Source organism: Phaseolus vulgaris, unplaced genomic scaffold (genome assembly GCF_000499845.2).
Source record: "Phaseolus vulgaris cultivar G19833 unplaced genomic scaffold, P. vulgaris v2.0 scaffold_46, whole genome shotgun sequence".
NCBI classification, from domain to species: Eukaryota; Viridiplantae; Streptophyta; class Magnoliopsida; order Fabales; family Fabaceae; genus Phaseolus; species Phaseolus vulgaris.
The window spans coordinates 118,362-133,394 of record NW_027174109.1 but is presented as its reverse complement, the minus strand read 5'-3'; the positions used below and the strand labels follow the sequence as shown (position 1 = coordinate 133,394).

Sequence of the window (15,033 nt, the reverse complement as noted above, 5' to 3'; positions counted from 1 at the left end):
CGATGCGTGACCTCCCCCAACGCAATGAAAGAAACGAGTATAGTACAGGCAAGCAACCGAAGCACGTGAAGGCAAAAAAAAATGAGAGTAAAATCACACAGACGGAATTCTATATCGCGATGGCACGAGAGTAATCATGCAAAAACCACAAAGTTGTAACGAAAGTGCAAATGATTCAAAGGATTACAAATTTATCAAAGAACAGTTAGAACAAGTGTAAAGGAATAAAGTAATGATCGAGGGGGCGGTTCAATCGTCCATTTCCAGGGGCACGACTTTTCCATCAACAATGTGGTGAGTGGAATCGTAGTTGGAAATGTCGATCCCCAGATTCATGCAGACAGCTTGGACCAGAGCTTCCTGGAATCCCTCCTCGAAGGTGCTCGCCATGTCCTGGATGAGGGCCTTTTTGTCCTTCTCTAGCTCCTCAATGGTGGCGTCCCCAGAAGCTACCTGCTTCTCCAAAGCCTCCTTCTCCACGCGGAGTCGGCTGACCTCGACTTGCAGTCTGTCGTAGTCAACCTGGAGAATGCCCATAGCTTTGGCCTGGGTAGCCATTTCCCCTTCCATCCGCTCCATTGCGTCAGCTTGCTCACAGCAGCGGGCCTTCAAGTCCTTTTGAACTTCTTCGTAAGCTTCGACTATGTCTTGAAGGCTCGTTACCTGAACTTTGAGGGCAACTTCCCGAGCGTAGAAGTCGGCTTGGAGCTCCACCGCCTCGGCCAGTTGTTCCTCAGCCTCTGCTTTGGACTCTTGCGCCTGCTTCAGGGTGGTTTGGTAAGCTTCGTTTTGGCGTCCCAAAGTCTTCTTTTCCTCCTCCAGGGCAGCTACCCTTGTTTCCAAGGCCTGGAGGATTTGATCTTGCAGGACAGCGTTTCTGGCCTGGGCACGCCATTCGAGGGCCACCACCAAGAAGGCCCCCAAGTAGAAAGGCATGCCCTCCTTCCTGTCGGAGCCCTCTGGCATTGTTCCACCACTAAAGCCCCTCATCAGATGCATGATTGGAGGAGGGATGGCGATAAAATCGGGGGCGGCAGCGACGGGGGCAGGAGAAGCGGAGACCTCTGCCGGTGGTGGGGGTGGAGCAGACTCGGTGCCTTCGCCTATATCCTCTTGGACGGTTGTGGGGGGAAGGGAAGTAGCGCTGGGAGGGTTGTCCCTGAAAGAATCCTCTCCCTGGGGCGACGCCGCCGGTAGGAGGGGAACCCTTGCAGATTTCCTCCTCTTGAAGGGTGCCACGCCATTCGAGTCCTCATCGTCGGATATGATCTCCAAGACACGTTTCCCTTTGTCGAGGGGGGTTGGGGCCGGCGATGAGGCCACGGCAAGAGGAACGGCGACGATGGGCGGAGGAGAGCCGGGAGTCTGAAGCGCCTCAGGGCTATGTGGGAACGGTGAAGATGAGCCTAGTGGAGCTTCAGTAGGGGTCGGTGGTGGCAGAGGCAGGGTCGATGGGGGGTTCGGGTCAGCAGCAGGGGCGGAAGAGGCGCCTGCTTTGGCCGCACGAGCGTCCTTTATCGCCTTCGCCAGCATCATCCTTTTGGAGGCGCCCATCACCGATCCTACATTCAGATAAACCAAGCAGCAGAAGTCAAAGCCAAAGCAATTATGCGAAATCACAAAACGCGTAGAAACGTGAGATGCGAATCACATGGCACATGGAAAACAGGTGAAAGAGGCCAAAGGAACAAACATATAGTAGCAAGGTACAGATAACAGAAGATGGAAAGGGAAGGGTCTCCCTACCAAAATACGTGGTCAGGGCGTGAGCATTGTATTCGCTCGCGATAAGCTTTAATGTATCGAAGACGATCCCCAAACCAGCCAAGGCCTTGCATACCTCCCTGTCAGCAGGGGATAGCTCATCCAAGGTTTTGGCCCTGAGTAGCTTAGGGTGCTCCGTCCAGTACAGGGGAAAGTCGTCTAAGGCTGTGGGGTCGTGCTTGGCGCAGCACACCCTAAAGAATTTTCCTTTCCAGTTTTTGTAGGAGTTCTGGAAGAGGGTGAGAAGGATCCTACCCGCGATCCTGGAGAAGCTTACCCAGAAGCTCTTCCCCTGTTTCTTCACTTCGAAGAAATGCAAAAAGACATCCACAGAGGGAAGGATGCCCAGGTACCCGTAGAGAATTTGAAAACCCCTTAGAAATGCCCAGCTGTTGGGGTGGAGTTGGGCGGGGGCTGTGTTAATCTCAGTGAGGAGTTCCCTCTCAAAGGGGGTAAATGGGAGACACACCCCTACGCGTTTAAACACCGTCTGGTACATAAAGAAGAAGGGGTTCCCCTTTCTAGGTCTATCATCTACGCAGACAGGTTCCCCAGGCCTGCCGGGACGGACAGATATGTGCGCGTCGTGAGTGCGGCAGAAGGCGTTAAAGTTGTACAATTGGGGGTCCCCACGATGAGCTTCCAGGTCCTGGAAGGTAGTCAGGCTGGTACACTCGTTCAAGAGCTCGTCGGAGGCCCATGGGTAGAAGGCTTTGTAGTTGGACTTGGGGGTCTTGGGGGAGGAATCAGACTTCGCGTTCGTGCGCGTCATGGTGTGAATAAATAGCTGGAGAAAGAAGAAAGAAAAAAGGTTTTTAGCAAGTGATGCTAGGACAGGAAGGGGAGTGAACCCCAGGAAATACCACCCACGCGAGAAAACCTAGAAGGAAGGAGAAGGGAACAGAGAAGAAAGGAGAAGCGGAAGAACGCAGTAGTGCATAAATGTAAACAGTCCCAGGCAGTTCAATAAACCATGCAATGCGATGAAGGAGAAGAATCGGGATGTGCAAAAATCATACCTTTGTTGCCGAAGTAAGGGAGGGAGGAGAGCACGAAGGAAAGAGCAGAAGTTGCAGTGAAAGGGTTTGAGATCGATGAACAGTGCGGGGATGCAGAGAGAATGGATGTAACAGTGGTGTGAGCGTGGGGTTTGGGGTAACTTGAACGTTACATTTGCAACCCAAGAGGCGCTAATCAGGAGCCGTGAGATCGTGCCGCATGTCAATGGATTAAGCGACCCAGGGGAGCACAAAAGACTCCAGAGGCTGGCCGCGTGATGAGCCACGTGGCACACGATTAAACGTAGCCCCAAAAGGCATTATTTTCCCCGCTTCAGAGGATGTCCAATCAGCCATTAAGAACGCCCCTATGGTTCAGAGAGTGTCACGTCAGTAATTCGAGAATTGTTGAGTCAGCAGGGAATGACACGTCATCAGGATGGCACGTGGACGGCGTGGGCGAGGCCTTAGTCTTTGCGCTGAAGACAAGTCTTCGGCTTAAGACTGGGGGGCTTGTGTACCGTCCCGTATCCGGGCGTTGACAAAGTCAAGGTCAAAGTCAACGCCTGGGGTCAAAGTCAACACAAGGCGTCGCCTAGGTGGAGAGACGCCAAGTGTCAGTATCGCCAAGGGGAAGCGTCTCCATGGCAAGGCGTCGCCTAGGTTAAGGCGTCGCCCAACCAAGGCGTCGCCAAGATCAAATATCAGTAAGTCAAGGTAATCACAGTGCGGTTCCCCGATACCCATGGGTAGGAAAGACCATGGAGGGAGCGACGTCGTGGGAAGGCCTCAGGTCCCGATAATCCGGGGTAGTGATAAAGAGAAGGAAAAGGTGGCTTCAAGGCCATAGTGATAGCACCAGTGTAGGGCAGCCTGACTCGCGAAGTACCCCTGCCGCCCCAGAGACGCCTTTGGGACAGATACGACTCAAGGGGAGGGTCACGCCCAGGGTAGCCAGGCGCAGGGTACGAGAGGAAGGCAGATACGCTCTCAAAGTGAGTGACTAGATGGTTGGGGGCATGAGTTGGCACCCAAAAAAGTCACCCCTTGCGCAGTAGCACTCCCAAACAGGAGGACTCACACGTAGAAACGTCCCCAGATGGGCAAAAACGTCCCCAGATGGGGTCATGGCGCTGTGAGGCCCTCCACGTGTACGACAGCCAGGCCAGAATAGAAACACCATTTAGTCAGGTACCAGGTAATTAAAGTCATTTAATACAGTTTATGTTTCGAGCGTTTAAGGTACTATAAAGGCTCCCAAGCGTTTCAACGTCTTAAATGCGCTACGTTTTGTAATTAGACGCGCTAATTAAGTGCGTTACGTTTTATGATTAAAAGCGCTTTAAGGCGCTTTAAATGCCTGGGTAGTTTAAATAGCACCGAGAATGTTGGAAACGGGGTTGGAACTTTTGGCAAATTTCCCAGAAACTCTCTAGTTGCTTGCTCGAGCCTTGAGGTTACGCACAAGGGACTAGGGAAGGATTTTTGCTAGAAGGAGAAATATACTATAGACACAGTTTTCTTTTTACCACCTTCAGAGTGCCCATACGCGGTGCTCCGATACGGAGGTGCATAGTTTTTGGTGTTTCTTGCCGGCTGACTTGAGCGTCGGAGTGCAAATGGCCGCTAGGGCGCCCTTTTTGTCCTTCTTTGCAGGTTTCCACAGATTGCCGGAGGGAAGGTGTCCCTAGCTGACGGGCAAGGTTGCGCACAAAGACGTCCCAGGTCAACCGGACGGAACAGTTTCTTTAGTCTAAATTCCAATATGAATTGTACAAGCTAAGCACCTTTATTTATAGCCTAGAGGTGCTGAAAAATAGGTGGGAAAATTCAAATAAAACTCATTTGAAATTCCCACAAAAAACAAGTCACATGGGAGGTGTGACCTTTTTCTATTATGACACCTCCTAAAAACTACACCTACACCTACCCTCCTAAGTCACATGGATAATGTGACTTTATTTTACATTTTCACACTTCTTTATTTAATATCCACACCTCCTAAGAGTAATTCAAATGATGCTCTTTTATTTAAAGCTTGGCCTTGCCCCTCATGGGATGGACTTGGGCTTGTTGGGCTTTGGCCTTCTTGGGCTTGGGCTTGGGCTTTGGGCTTGGGCCTCATCTTTATTTTATGTCTTCTTTTAATTTTGAGAAGACTAGAAGGAAGAACTTCAAATGTGAGGGTGGATGTCCTCTTCCTTCATTAATAAAAGTCTCTTTTATTTGATTCTCATCACTGAGTTTCACCTTCTTGAAAAGGGTAGTGTAAACGAAGCAAAACAACTCGTCGTTGTTCCCCTTGTCATCCGCGCAGATTGGCATGTCAAGAGGGCAAGGCAGCACCATTAGTTTGTCGCCATGCTCCTTGTGGAACGAGAGGTTGGGTTCGTCCCCCTTCTTCAACCGTAGCACCGCCAACGCAGAGTTTACTGAAGAGGTCTCCTTCAGCAAAGTTGGGGTGGCCCACGGGTAGAGTTTCTTATAGTCTTGTGTGGGAATGGAGGCTCCTCCGGCGACTGGTGGAGTTGCCTGAGCGAGGTTGGGACGAGAGCTTGCAGGCCTCTCAGCCTGGGAAAAAGGAGCACCAGATGCTCGTGGTAGGTTATGCGCTTGGGATGGAGGGTTTCGTGATGAAGGAGGAGGATTCGCGGTGGTTTTCGTACGAGCCATCGCGGGAATTGCAAAGGAAAAAGGGAAAAGGATGAACAAAGGTTACAGAGATCGACTCGATTGTGGACGAAGGATGGAAAACGAACGAACGGGAGTTCGTTGTGATGAATGTAATGGAAGACGAAGCCCTAAGTTACGAAAAGGAAGAAGAAGAGGAAACAACCCACAGCGTATGCACCAGGCAGATAATGGATGATGCGAATCGGTTAAAATGTAGCAAGTATCAACAAAAGAAGTAAAAGAGGTACCTTTCGATGGTCAGATGAGCGTTGAAGGGAGTTGGAGATTGAGGGAGCTGAGAAGCGTTGTGGGTTTGCAGAGAAAACTCAGAACGTTTTGAGAAAGCAGGGAGATGATGAAACCGTAGAAATGAAAGGGTTTAAGGGTTTTTCAAACGTTTTTGGAAGCGCAAACGACAGCGGAAGATGAACGGTGATGAAGCCACGTGTCGAGCGATTGGAAAAAGGGGTTTGGTGGAGCGTCAGAAAAGCAGAGGGTACGAACGTTTGGAATTCTGTGCCAGCGCCACGTAGATCGGCAGTGACGTGACCTCTTAGTCTTTTCGCTGGACAAGTCTTCGCTTAAGACTAGAGGGCTTGTGTACCGCCCAAGTAGTCGGAAGTGATGACGTGGCAGCAAGCTATAATATAGGCGTGTTGAACGGGGCACCTGGCTGGCAGAAGGGAAGGAAGTCGGGGGGCTCGTGTAGTCACCAATCATTAAGTTGGCGTGCTCCGATCTCTAGCATACCTAAACCGGCGGTCACCGGGTTTGTGATGAAGTTGCCGGATGCGAACCCAGACGACCAAGTGATCAGAGATCGCCAAAAGGAGGACATCGCCGAAGGATCAGGGAAGCTTGTTCCAGGCTTTCGAAGCAGAGGATGAAGTTGTCAGATGGTCATTCCCTAGCTAGCCAGAGGTCGAGGTCGGGGAACAGCTTACCCGGGCATGTACGATGAAGCAAGTGAAGTAGATCATGATGGCGGCCGGCGAGACCACAGGGAAGGTGTGTATGATGACACCCGTACTCGCCACGCAGAAGAGATCACGCTCCAAGGCAGTTATGCGCTGAGTTGTTTCCTGCATAAGTAACTTAGCCGAAAGCCTGAAGAGTAAGAGGTGACGCCCAAGTCAAGGATGCTCCAGATGGTGACACGTGTACAGCTGGATACGAGCCACGTGTCCAGATGTGTAACTGTCAGGAGAGAGAAAATGCACAGGTATATAAGGAATCCTAACGAACTTCTAAGGTACGCGCGTTTTAGAATACTTATTTTACGCTTGCGAGAACTTGAGTATGCTGAGAGAGAATTTTGCATGGTTCCTGAAGTTCTTAGTTTTCTCTTAGTATTTTGGTGGTTCAGTCGCTAACTTGGGCGTCGGAGCGTGATCGGCCGCAGCGGCGCTGTTCTGTCTTTTGCAGGTTCTTGAGGTGAATCAAGGCGGAGGACGGAAGCTAACACGGTGCAGAGTCGATCCTGATTTGACGAGGCAAGGCTCTTGCGTCCTGGTCAACAGGCAGGATCAAATCTCTTGATAAAGGAATATGAGATGCAATTGAAAATGGTCCTTTTATTCCTAAGTTTGAAAAGGATGATGTTTTTATTGAAAAACCTTGATTGCATTGCAAAAAATATTATCACCTCTTCCTTAAATTCTAATTAGTTTTTCAGGGTCTCAAAATGTGGATCTGCTAAGGAGATGTGGGATACACTTGAAGTAACTCATGAGGGAACCAATGAAATAAAGAGAGCAAGGAGAGGAATTCAAGCAAGAAGGAAAAGAAAGAAAAATAAAAAAGAAGTCAATCTGTGTTTGATGGCCTAGGAAGAAGATGATGCAAGTAGTGTAAGTTCTTGTACTTCTTTAAATGCTGAAAATTATAGTCAACTTCTTCAAGCTTTTAAAGAAACACATGAGGAAGCTAATCGTTTGGCACTCTTGAAAAACCGATTAAAAGGGTTGAATAACTGGCTTGAAAACAGACTCAAGGCACTAGAAGAAGAGTTGGAGAATTCAAAAACTGATTTTTAAAATCTATAAATACTTTACAAGAACTCTTTTTGGAAGTGTGACTCACTAGTTTGTGAAAAATGTGAAAAATGTGGATAGGCTTTCAAAGGGTAAATCCAACTTTGAGACTGTCTTGGCATCTCAAAATTGTGTTTTTGGAAAAGCAGGTTTAGGTTTTAATCCACAGAGCAATAAAAATGAGTTTTCAAAGTCTTTTTCAAAACTTCTTGAAAAACAACCTATTGAAAAATTGAAACAACCGGTTGTTACATGTTTTTATTGCATGAAAAGAGGCCACTCAGTTAGATTCTACAATATTAGAAAATATTTTGTTCCTAAAGGTGTAATGAGATGGGTTTCTAAGGTTCCCAAGGCTCCTACTAACATCATTGGACCCAAATTTATAAGGGGACCAAATCTTGCTTCTTAACCTTTCTTGCGGGGATCTTTGATAGCCAAGAATCATCTTTGAGCTTGAAGAATCACTGTCAAAGGGAAAAACATCAAGAGTAAAGTCAATCTTTGTTCCTAAACTTTTCATTTGCATGTCTTGCAAAGGTCTTTAAAAGTCAATAGTCATCCTAGGCACATGCACAATGGTTGCTCAAAAAAACAATCTTCAAGAATAGAAAGAGTGAATCTTTTGGGGTTCTCTTTGTTAAAGTATGAACAAATTGCATACTGCTCTTTTGATCGCCTTAAACGGTGATTACTTGGTTCTGGAAAATATTCTCTTTGCTGTCACAGAAAACAACTAGTTGAAAGTACAAAACAACCAGTTGTTTTTCCTTTGACACCTCTGAATGAAGCTGCTATAATTGCTTATGAATGGTTAAATCTGTTTCTACTTTTCAAAGCCATTTGTTGGTCAAATATACAATATGTATGCCTCAGAATTTGGTCATAAGGGTATATGTCTGTTGTTTTCTTGGAAGTTCAGTGCTTTTTATGAATGGTATCTTCATTGGCTATTATACAACTAGCCATGCCTATAGAGTCTACAACAAGAGACTCATGACTGTGGACGAGTCTATCCATGTGGTGTTCGATGAAATATTTCATAACGATCAGGGTTCTACAAAGGATTATGTAGAAGAAGATGAGCAGAACATCACCTTGGGGAAGCTGGAATCCTGCCAAGAAAAACAATCGATTGATTATGCGAAACAACCGGTTGAAATTCTGCAACAGGAAGAGTTGCCAAAGGAATGGAGAATTTCAAGGGATCTTTCAGTAGAGAACATCATTGGCCAGATCCAGAAGGGTGTTTCTACATGTAGTGTTGTATCTAATTACTGCTAGCATATGACTTTAGTCTCACAAGTTGAACCTAAGTCAATTGAAGAAGCTCTCAAGGATGATAAATGGGTTGTTGCCATGCATGGGGATCTGCATCAATTCACAAGGAATGATGTCTGGTTTCTTGTTACAAGGTCTGACTAGATGAACATCATTGGATGCAAATGGGTTTTCAGAAACAAGCTGGATGAATCTGGAGTAATTACAAGGAACAAGGCAAGGCTTGTGGCTAAAGGTTATAATCAAGAAGAAGGCATATATTATGGTGAAACCTTTGCTCCAGTTGCAAGATTAGAAGCTGTAAGGTTGCTGCTAGCCTTTGCTTGTATGAGTGGATTCAAATTGTTTCAAATGGATGTTAACAGTGCTTTCCTAAATGGAATCATTAATGAGGAAGTCTATATGGAATCAACATCCTAACCATGTATACAAGCTGAAAAAAGCCTTGTATGGGCTTAAGCAAGCTCCAAGGCAGTGGTATGATAGGATTAGTAACTTTCTTTTATCCAATGGACTATGAGAGAGGGATGATTGACAAGAATCTCTTTATCAAGAAGTCAAATTCTAAAATTATCTTGGTTCAAATTTATGTTGATGACATCATTTTTGGTGATACCGAAGATAGTTTGTGTGAAGAATTTGTGGATGCCATGCAAGGTGAGTTTGAAATGTCAATGATGGGGAAGCTTTCATTCTTTCTTTGACTGCAGGTCAAGCAATCCAAAGATGGGATTTTCCTAAGTCAATCAAAGTATTGCAAAGAAATTCTCAAGAAGTTTGAAATGGAAAGTTGCAAAGAAGCTAGCACATTTATGCCATCAAGTTGCTATATGGATGCTGATATGGCCGAAAAAGAGGTAGATCAAACCAAATATAGAGGGTTGATTGGTTCTTTACTCTATCTCACAACAAGTAGGCCAGATATCATGTTTGTCGTGTGTCTATGTGCAAGATTCAAAGCAAATCCAAAGGAAATCTTGTTGATATTTTCTTTTTAAGAAATGAGTTAGGTATTCTTGATTCACAAACTCTTTCTTAATTCTGTTTGTATCCCTTTCTTCATTCTATTTGTGAAGACAAATAGGGGGAAAAGGTGTTGGTTTATGTGTTGTATATGCTGCTTACAAACTCTGATTTGAAGTTGTTAATTCTGCTACATTGCTACTGATACACTCACTGTTTTTGGCACTTTTTGGACTGGTTTTTTCTGTTGTTTTGATTGTGCAGAAAACTTGTGTGTGTGCCTTCATAACTTGATGCTATATATGTTTTGTGTTTGCATAGTTTCTGTTTTGCAGGTACAGGTTCAGATTCAAACAGATCAACATAAACAACCAGGGATTTGTCATCAAATAGGGGGAGATTGTTGATCAAGAGTGATCAAGAGCTTTGAAGAATCCAAATCCAAGGTGTTTGATGAAAGGTTGGAGTTGTTGCTTTGTGTGGGTGGGATCTGGATTAAAGTGTAATCCACTCCCTTGTTGAATCTAAAACTGATGTGATTTAAAACCGTTTTGAAAATAGATGTTTTTCTAACCAAGTGAAAAACAACCTGTTGTTTTTTCGAATCAACCGGTTGGTTTGCTCTTAGGTTTTTGAAAAGGGTTGAAAGTTGTTTGACTTGGTTGACTTTGCTGTCAAACCAAATCAATCACTTGTTTCGTGATTTCAACCGATCGTGTCTTTGAAAATCGTAATAGAATTCAATTTTGATTGGTGAATCTGTCTTAAATGATTTCTAACTAAATTGGCTCCTGCTTTAAATGCTTTTAACCAACCTTTGGAAGTATATATAGTTTGTTATAAGCTCCTGGAAGGAAAGAAACAGTTTTGAGAATTCAGTTTGGCAAATTTTATCTCAAGTTTACCAGATTCACATCAAGCTTTAGGATTTTCAAGTGAGAGTGGAATAAGATTGCAATTGTATACTTTTCACTTGTGCTTTGATTAGGTGTAATCCTTCCTCAATCTTCTGTATTTCTGTAGTTGTGTTGCTAAGGAGTGTTGTGTGTTCTTGAGGTGTTCAAGATCAGTACTCTTGGTGTGGTTTGCCAGAGGTAGTGTGTTTCTTGAGGGGATCAAGGTTACTACTTTGGTGTGTGGTGTTTGTAATCTGGTTTTGATTTCATAGTGGATTACTCAGTGGTTTATGGAGACTGGGTGTAGCTCTTGGTGCAAGAGTGAACCAATATAAATTTGTTTGTGTGATTCTCTCTTTCCCTGATCTAACATATATCTGTTTTAAGTTATTTTTATTAATTGCCGATAAAAACAACTGGTTGAATCGCAAAAACAACCAGTTAATTTTTTGGAAATCAACTAAAACAACTTTGTGCATTGCTTTCCTTAGTTTCTTTCTCTATTATTCTTCATTGGCTTTCATTATACCTTCAAAGTTTTCAAAAATCTTTTATAAACAATTCACCCCCCCTTGTTTATGGCCATATATTATAAAAGTTTCTTGTGCCACTGGCTAATGATGGATGAAAGGGTTAAGCTTGTGGTTCAAAGAAGAAGGAAGTTCAATGAAGAAAAGTGCCTTGTCATCCGAGAAGAAACTCAGAAGCTACTAGATGTTGGCCCTGTAAGGGAAATCCAATGCCCTGAGTGGTTGACGAACATTGTTTTGGTGAAAAAGGCAAATGGAAAGTGGAAAATGCGTGTAGATTTCACCAATTTAAATAAGGCTTGTCCCAAGAACTCCTACCCTTTTCCAAGGATTGATTCTCTTGTTGACAACGCATCAGGAAGTCGTTTGTTGAGCTTTTTATATGCTTTTTCAGGGTACAATCATATCCATATGCACTAGAAGGATGAGTATAAGACAACTTTCATGACTGAGGTCGCCAGTTATTGCTACAAGGTCATGCCCTTTGACTTGAAGAATGTAAGGGCGACCTATCAACGACTCATGGATCGAATCCTATCACCGATGCTCAGGCGCAATGTCCAAGCATATGTGGACGACATGGTCGTCACCTCAAAAAAAGAAGATCAACATGTTGTCGAACTTGAGGAACTATTCGCCACAATAGAAAGGTACAATTTGAAGCTTAATCTTGATAAGTGTGTGTTTAGTATTGAAGTAAGGAAGTTACTTGGTTTCCTGCTGAGTGAAAGGGGAAACGAGGCAAACCCGAATAATGCACAACCATCATTGAGATGAGGAGTCCTGCCAATGTAAAAGAGGCGTAACAACTGACCGAATGAATGGCCATCCTGTCTCGTTTTTTGTCATCCAGTGGAGATAAGGGATATCCCTATTTTCAGTGCCTCAAGAAAAGCAATCGCTTCATATGGACTGAGGAATGTGAGAGGGCTTTTGTCAAGTTCAAAGGTTATTTGGCTAGTCTGCCAATCCTCGGTAAGCCGATTCCTAGAATCTCTTTACGATTGTATTTTGTGAGAACAGATCGGGCAATTAGCTTGGTCATTTTGCAAGATTAGGAGGGGATTTAGAAGCCGATCTATTTTGTGAGTAAAGTACTGCAAGGGCCTCAGGTTTGATATCAGGCTATTGAGAAAGCTATTTTAGCAGTAGTATTCACAGCTCGACGATTGTGACATTACTTTCAAAGTTTTACTATAGTCTTGATGATCGACCTGCCCATACGTAAGGTTCTTCAAAAGCCAGACATTGCAGGTCAGATGGTTCGTTAGGGTGTTGAATTGTCTGAGTTTGACATACAGTACGAACCACGAGGGTGGGTTAAAGGCCAAGTATATGCAGACTTCATGGTGGAACTCTCATTCCAGGACTCTCAATCCGGTCCTAACAGTTATGAATGGGTCCTTTCAGTTGATGGATTCTCCAACAAGCAAGGAAGCAGAGCTGAGGTCATTCTAGAAGAACCAAATGGACTCTTAATTGAAAAGGCCCTCAGGTTTGCGTTCAAGGCAAACAACAATCAAGTCGAGTATGAGGCCTTGATAGTGAGAATGTTTTTGGCCAAGGAGTTGGGATCTTAGAGCTTGTTGGTGAAAAGTGATTCGTTGCTCATAACCGGGCAGGTCACGGGTTAGTATCAGGCTAAGGACCCGCAGTTAGCGTCATATATATGTAAAAACTTTAAGTGAGGCTTTCTCTGCTTTTGATCTCGCCCATGTTCCCAAAGAACAAAACTTATAAGCAGACCTTTTGTCCAAGTTAGCCAGCTCAGGAAAGGGAGGTCAACAGAGGTTGATAACCCAAGAGACCCTGAAGTCACCCAGGACAACTACAGAAGGGTTGTTAGGGGTGGATCACCTGGAGGTTCTACAGATCAATCTAGTTCAAGGGAGAAGTCACCGTTCGGTGGTCCAAGAAACGTTGAAGGTCCCGAGAATAACTTTTTGTGAAGACCTTGAAGAGGAATGTTCTGAGGTTATGCAAGTCAGGGTTGACCCCGTACAAACGGTACCTCGCTGATGGAATGCTGCCTCCTGAGCCTGCATAGGCCAAAATTGTCAAGAGAAACTCGGGAAGGTATACCCTAATAAAAGGGAACTTATTTCGTTATGGCTATACTCACCTACTCCTCACTTGACGAGGGCATTTGTGGTTGTCCCGACCAGTCCTCGGTAATCGACTTAGAGGCTGACCCCAGACATCATGCACCGATGCTTGGTAATGGAAGAGGTTAGCCCCAAACGCACCTACCAGGCAATTGGTTAGTCTTTGATATTTATATCCTAAGCCGCAATGTTGGAGATCGATATCGAACCCCACCAGTAGAGAAAGAATATCGGACATCGGTCGTCAGGACGTTGTAGAGGGCCACATAAGGTGGGCCCTAGAGTTTTGTTAAGATAACAGTTAAAGACAAGAGATGTGTGGGAAGCCTAAGTCACGAGGGATCCATGCACGTGGTGTGTATGACGAATGAAGGCGCAACACATGTGGATAATGCTAGGGGACGTTAAGGCCCATTAGGGTTAAGGTTTCCAAGGAAGCTGCATGCATGGCACATGAATACTTAGGGCACCCACGAAGCAGATGTCGCTAGAGAATAGGTGCACAAGTTGGTACCCAATCGACCACTTTGTCATTTGTTGCACTCCAGTTAAGGGAAGTTCATGTGCCAGATACGCTAAGATTTTATGAATAGCAGCGCAAGGACATTCTCCAAGGAACCCTAGTCAAAGGCAACAATGCAAAGGTAAACCCTAGTTTTAGCCTATATAAAGGGTGCCAAGAACCCTAGTAAGGTACACAGTTTCTAAGACTGAAGCTAATATACACACTTGGTGTTTCTTTGCCCAAATACTGACTTGAGCGTCAGAGTGCAAACAGTCGCTAGGGCGCCCCTTTGTCTTTTGTAGGTGAGAGGTTTCTTGATCAAGAAGGCACGATTCTCAAGCAAGATCGAAGGGTCGAAGCAGCTGTTATAGTCAACCGGCGGAGCGAGTCAACCGACAAGAACAGTGGTAGTCACATTGGTGGAAGAGATCTCTCATTGAAGGTGATTCGAGTAGGGTACTACTGGCCAACAAAGAAGGAAAACTACACAAAGCATGTCCTGCGATGTGAGCAATGTCAGAAGCACGCTGATTGGCACCATGGGCCAGTTGAGGAATTACGATCGATATACGGACCATGGCCTTTTCTTACGTGGGATGTAGATATCTTGGGTCCTTTCTCTTTGGCCATACGCCAGATGAAGTACCTCATTGTTGTTATTGAGTACTTCACCAAGGGGATTGAAGCTGAGCCAATTGCACAAATATCCATTCATAAGGTTCAACATTTTGTATGGAAGAATACTGTGTGTCGGTTTTGGATTCTGAGGCGCTTAATATCTGACAATGGGACTCAGTTTACTAGCCAGCAATTGGGAAAACTGTGTACAAAATTCGGGATAAAGCATATCTTCGCCTCGGTGGAACACCCACAAACGAATAGGCAAGTCGAGTCGACCAATAGGGTCCTATTGAGGGGACTAAAGAGAAGATTAGAGAAAGCAAAGGGGAATTGGCTAGAAGAAGTTCCAAGAATCTTGTGGTCTTATCAGACCACCCAACAATCGACGATGAAGAAGACACCGTTTAGTTTGGTATATGGATCGGATACCATGATACCAGTTGAGATACATGAAAATTCTCCTAGGTTCCAAAGTTTTGTTGTTGAAGAGTCTAATGAAAGAGAATGAGTGAATATCGACTTGATAGACGAGATACAGGATTATGCTCGTATAAATTCGGAAGATTTAAAGAGAATAGTTCTCGCCGATTGACTCGCTTGTCGGTTGACTCGAACGACAGTTTTTGGCCCACCTGTCTCTTTCTGAGAATCAAACTTCCTTGGT

At 44.9% G+C, this 15,033-nt stretch overlaps 1 protein-coding gene across 1 annotated transcript; it reads right to left on the bottom strand.

Annotated features, from left to right (window-relative positions):
- Positions 1-249: 249 nt before the first annotated feature.
- Positions 250-1,554, bottom strand: LOC137817410 (formin-like protein 18). Its single transcript, XM_068620703.1, has one exon. It carries the CDS (start codon positions 1,552-1,554, stop codon positions 250-252), a length of 1,305 nt encoding a protein of 434 aa, XP_068476804.1.
- Between the last annotated feature and the right edge of the window lie 13,479 nt (positions 1,555-15,033).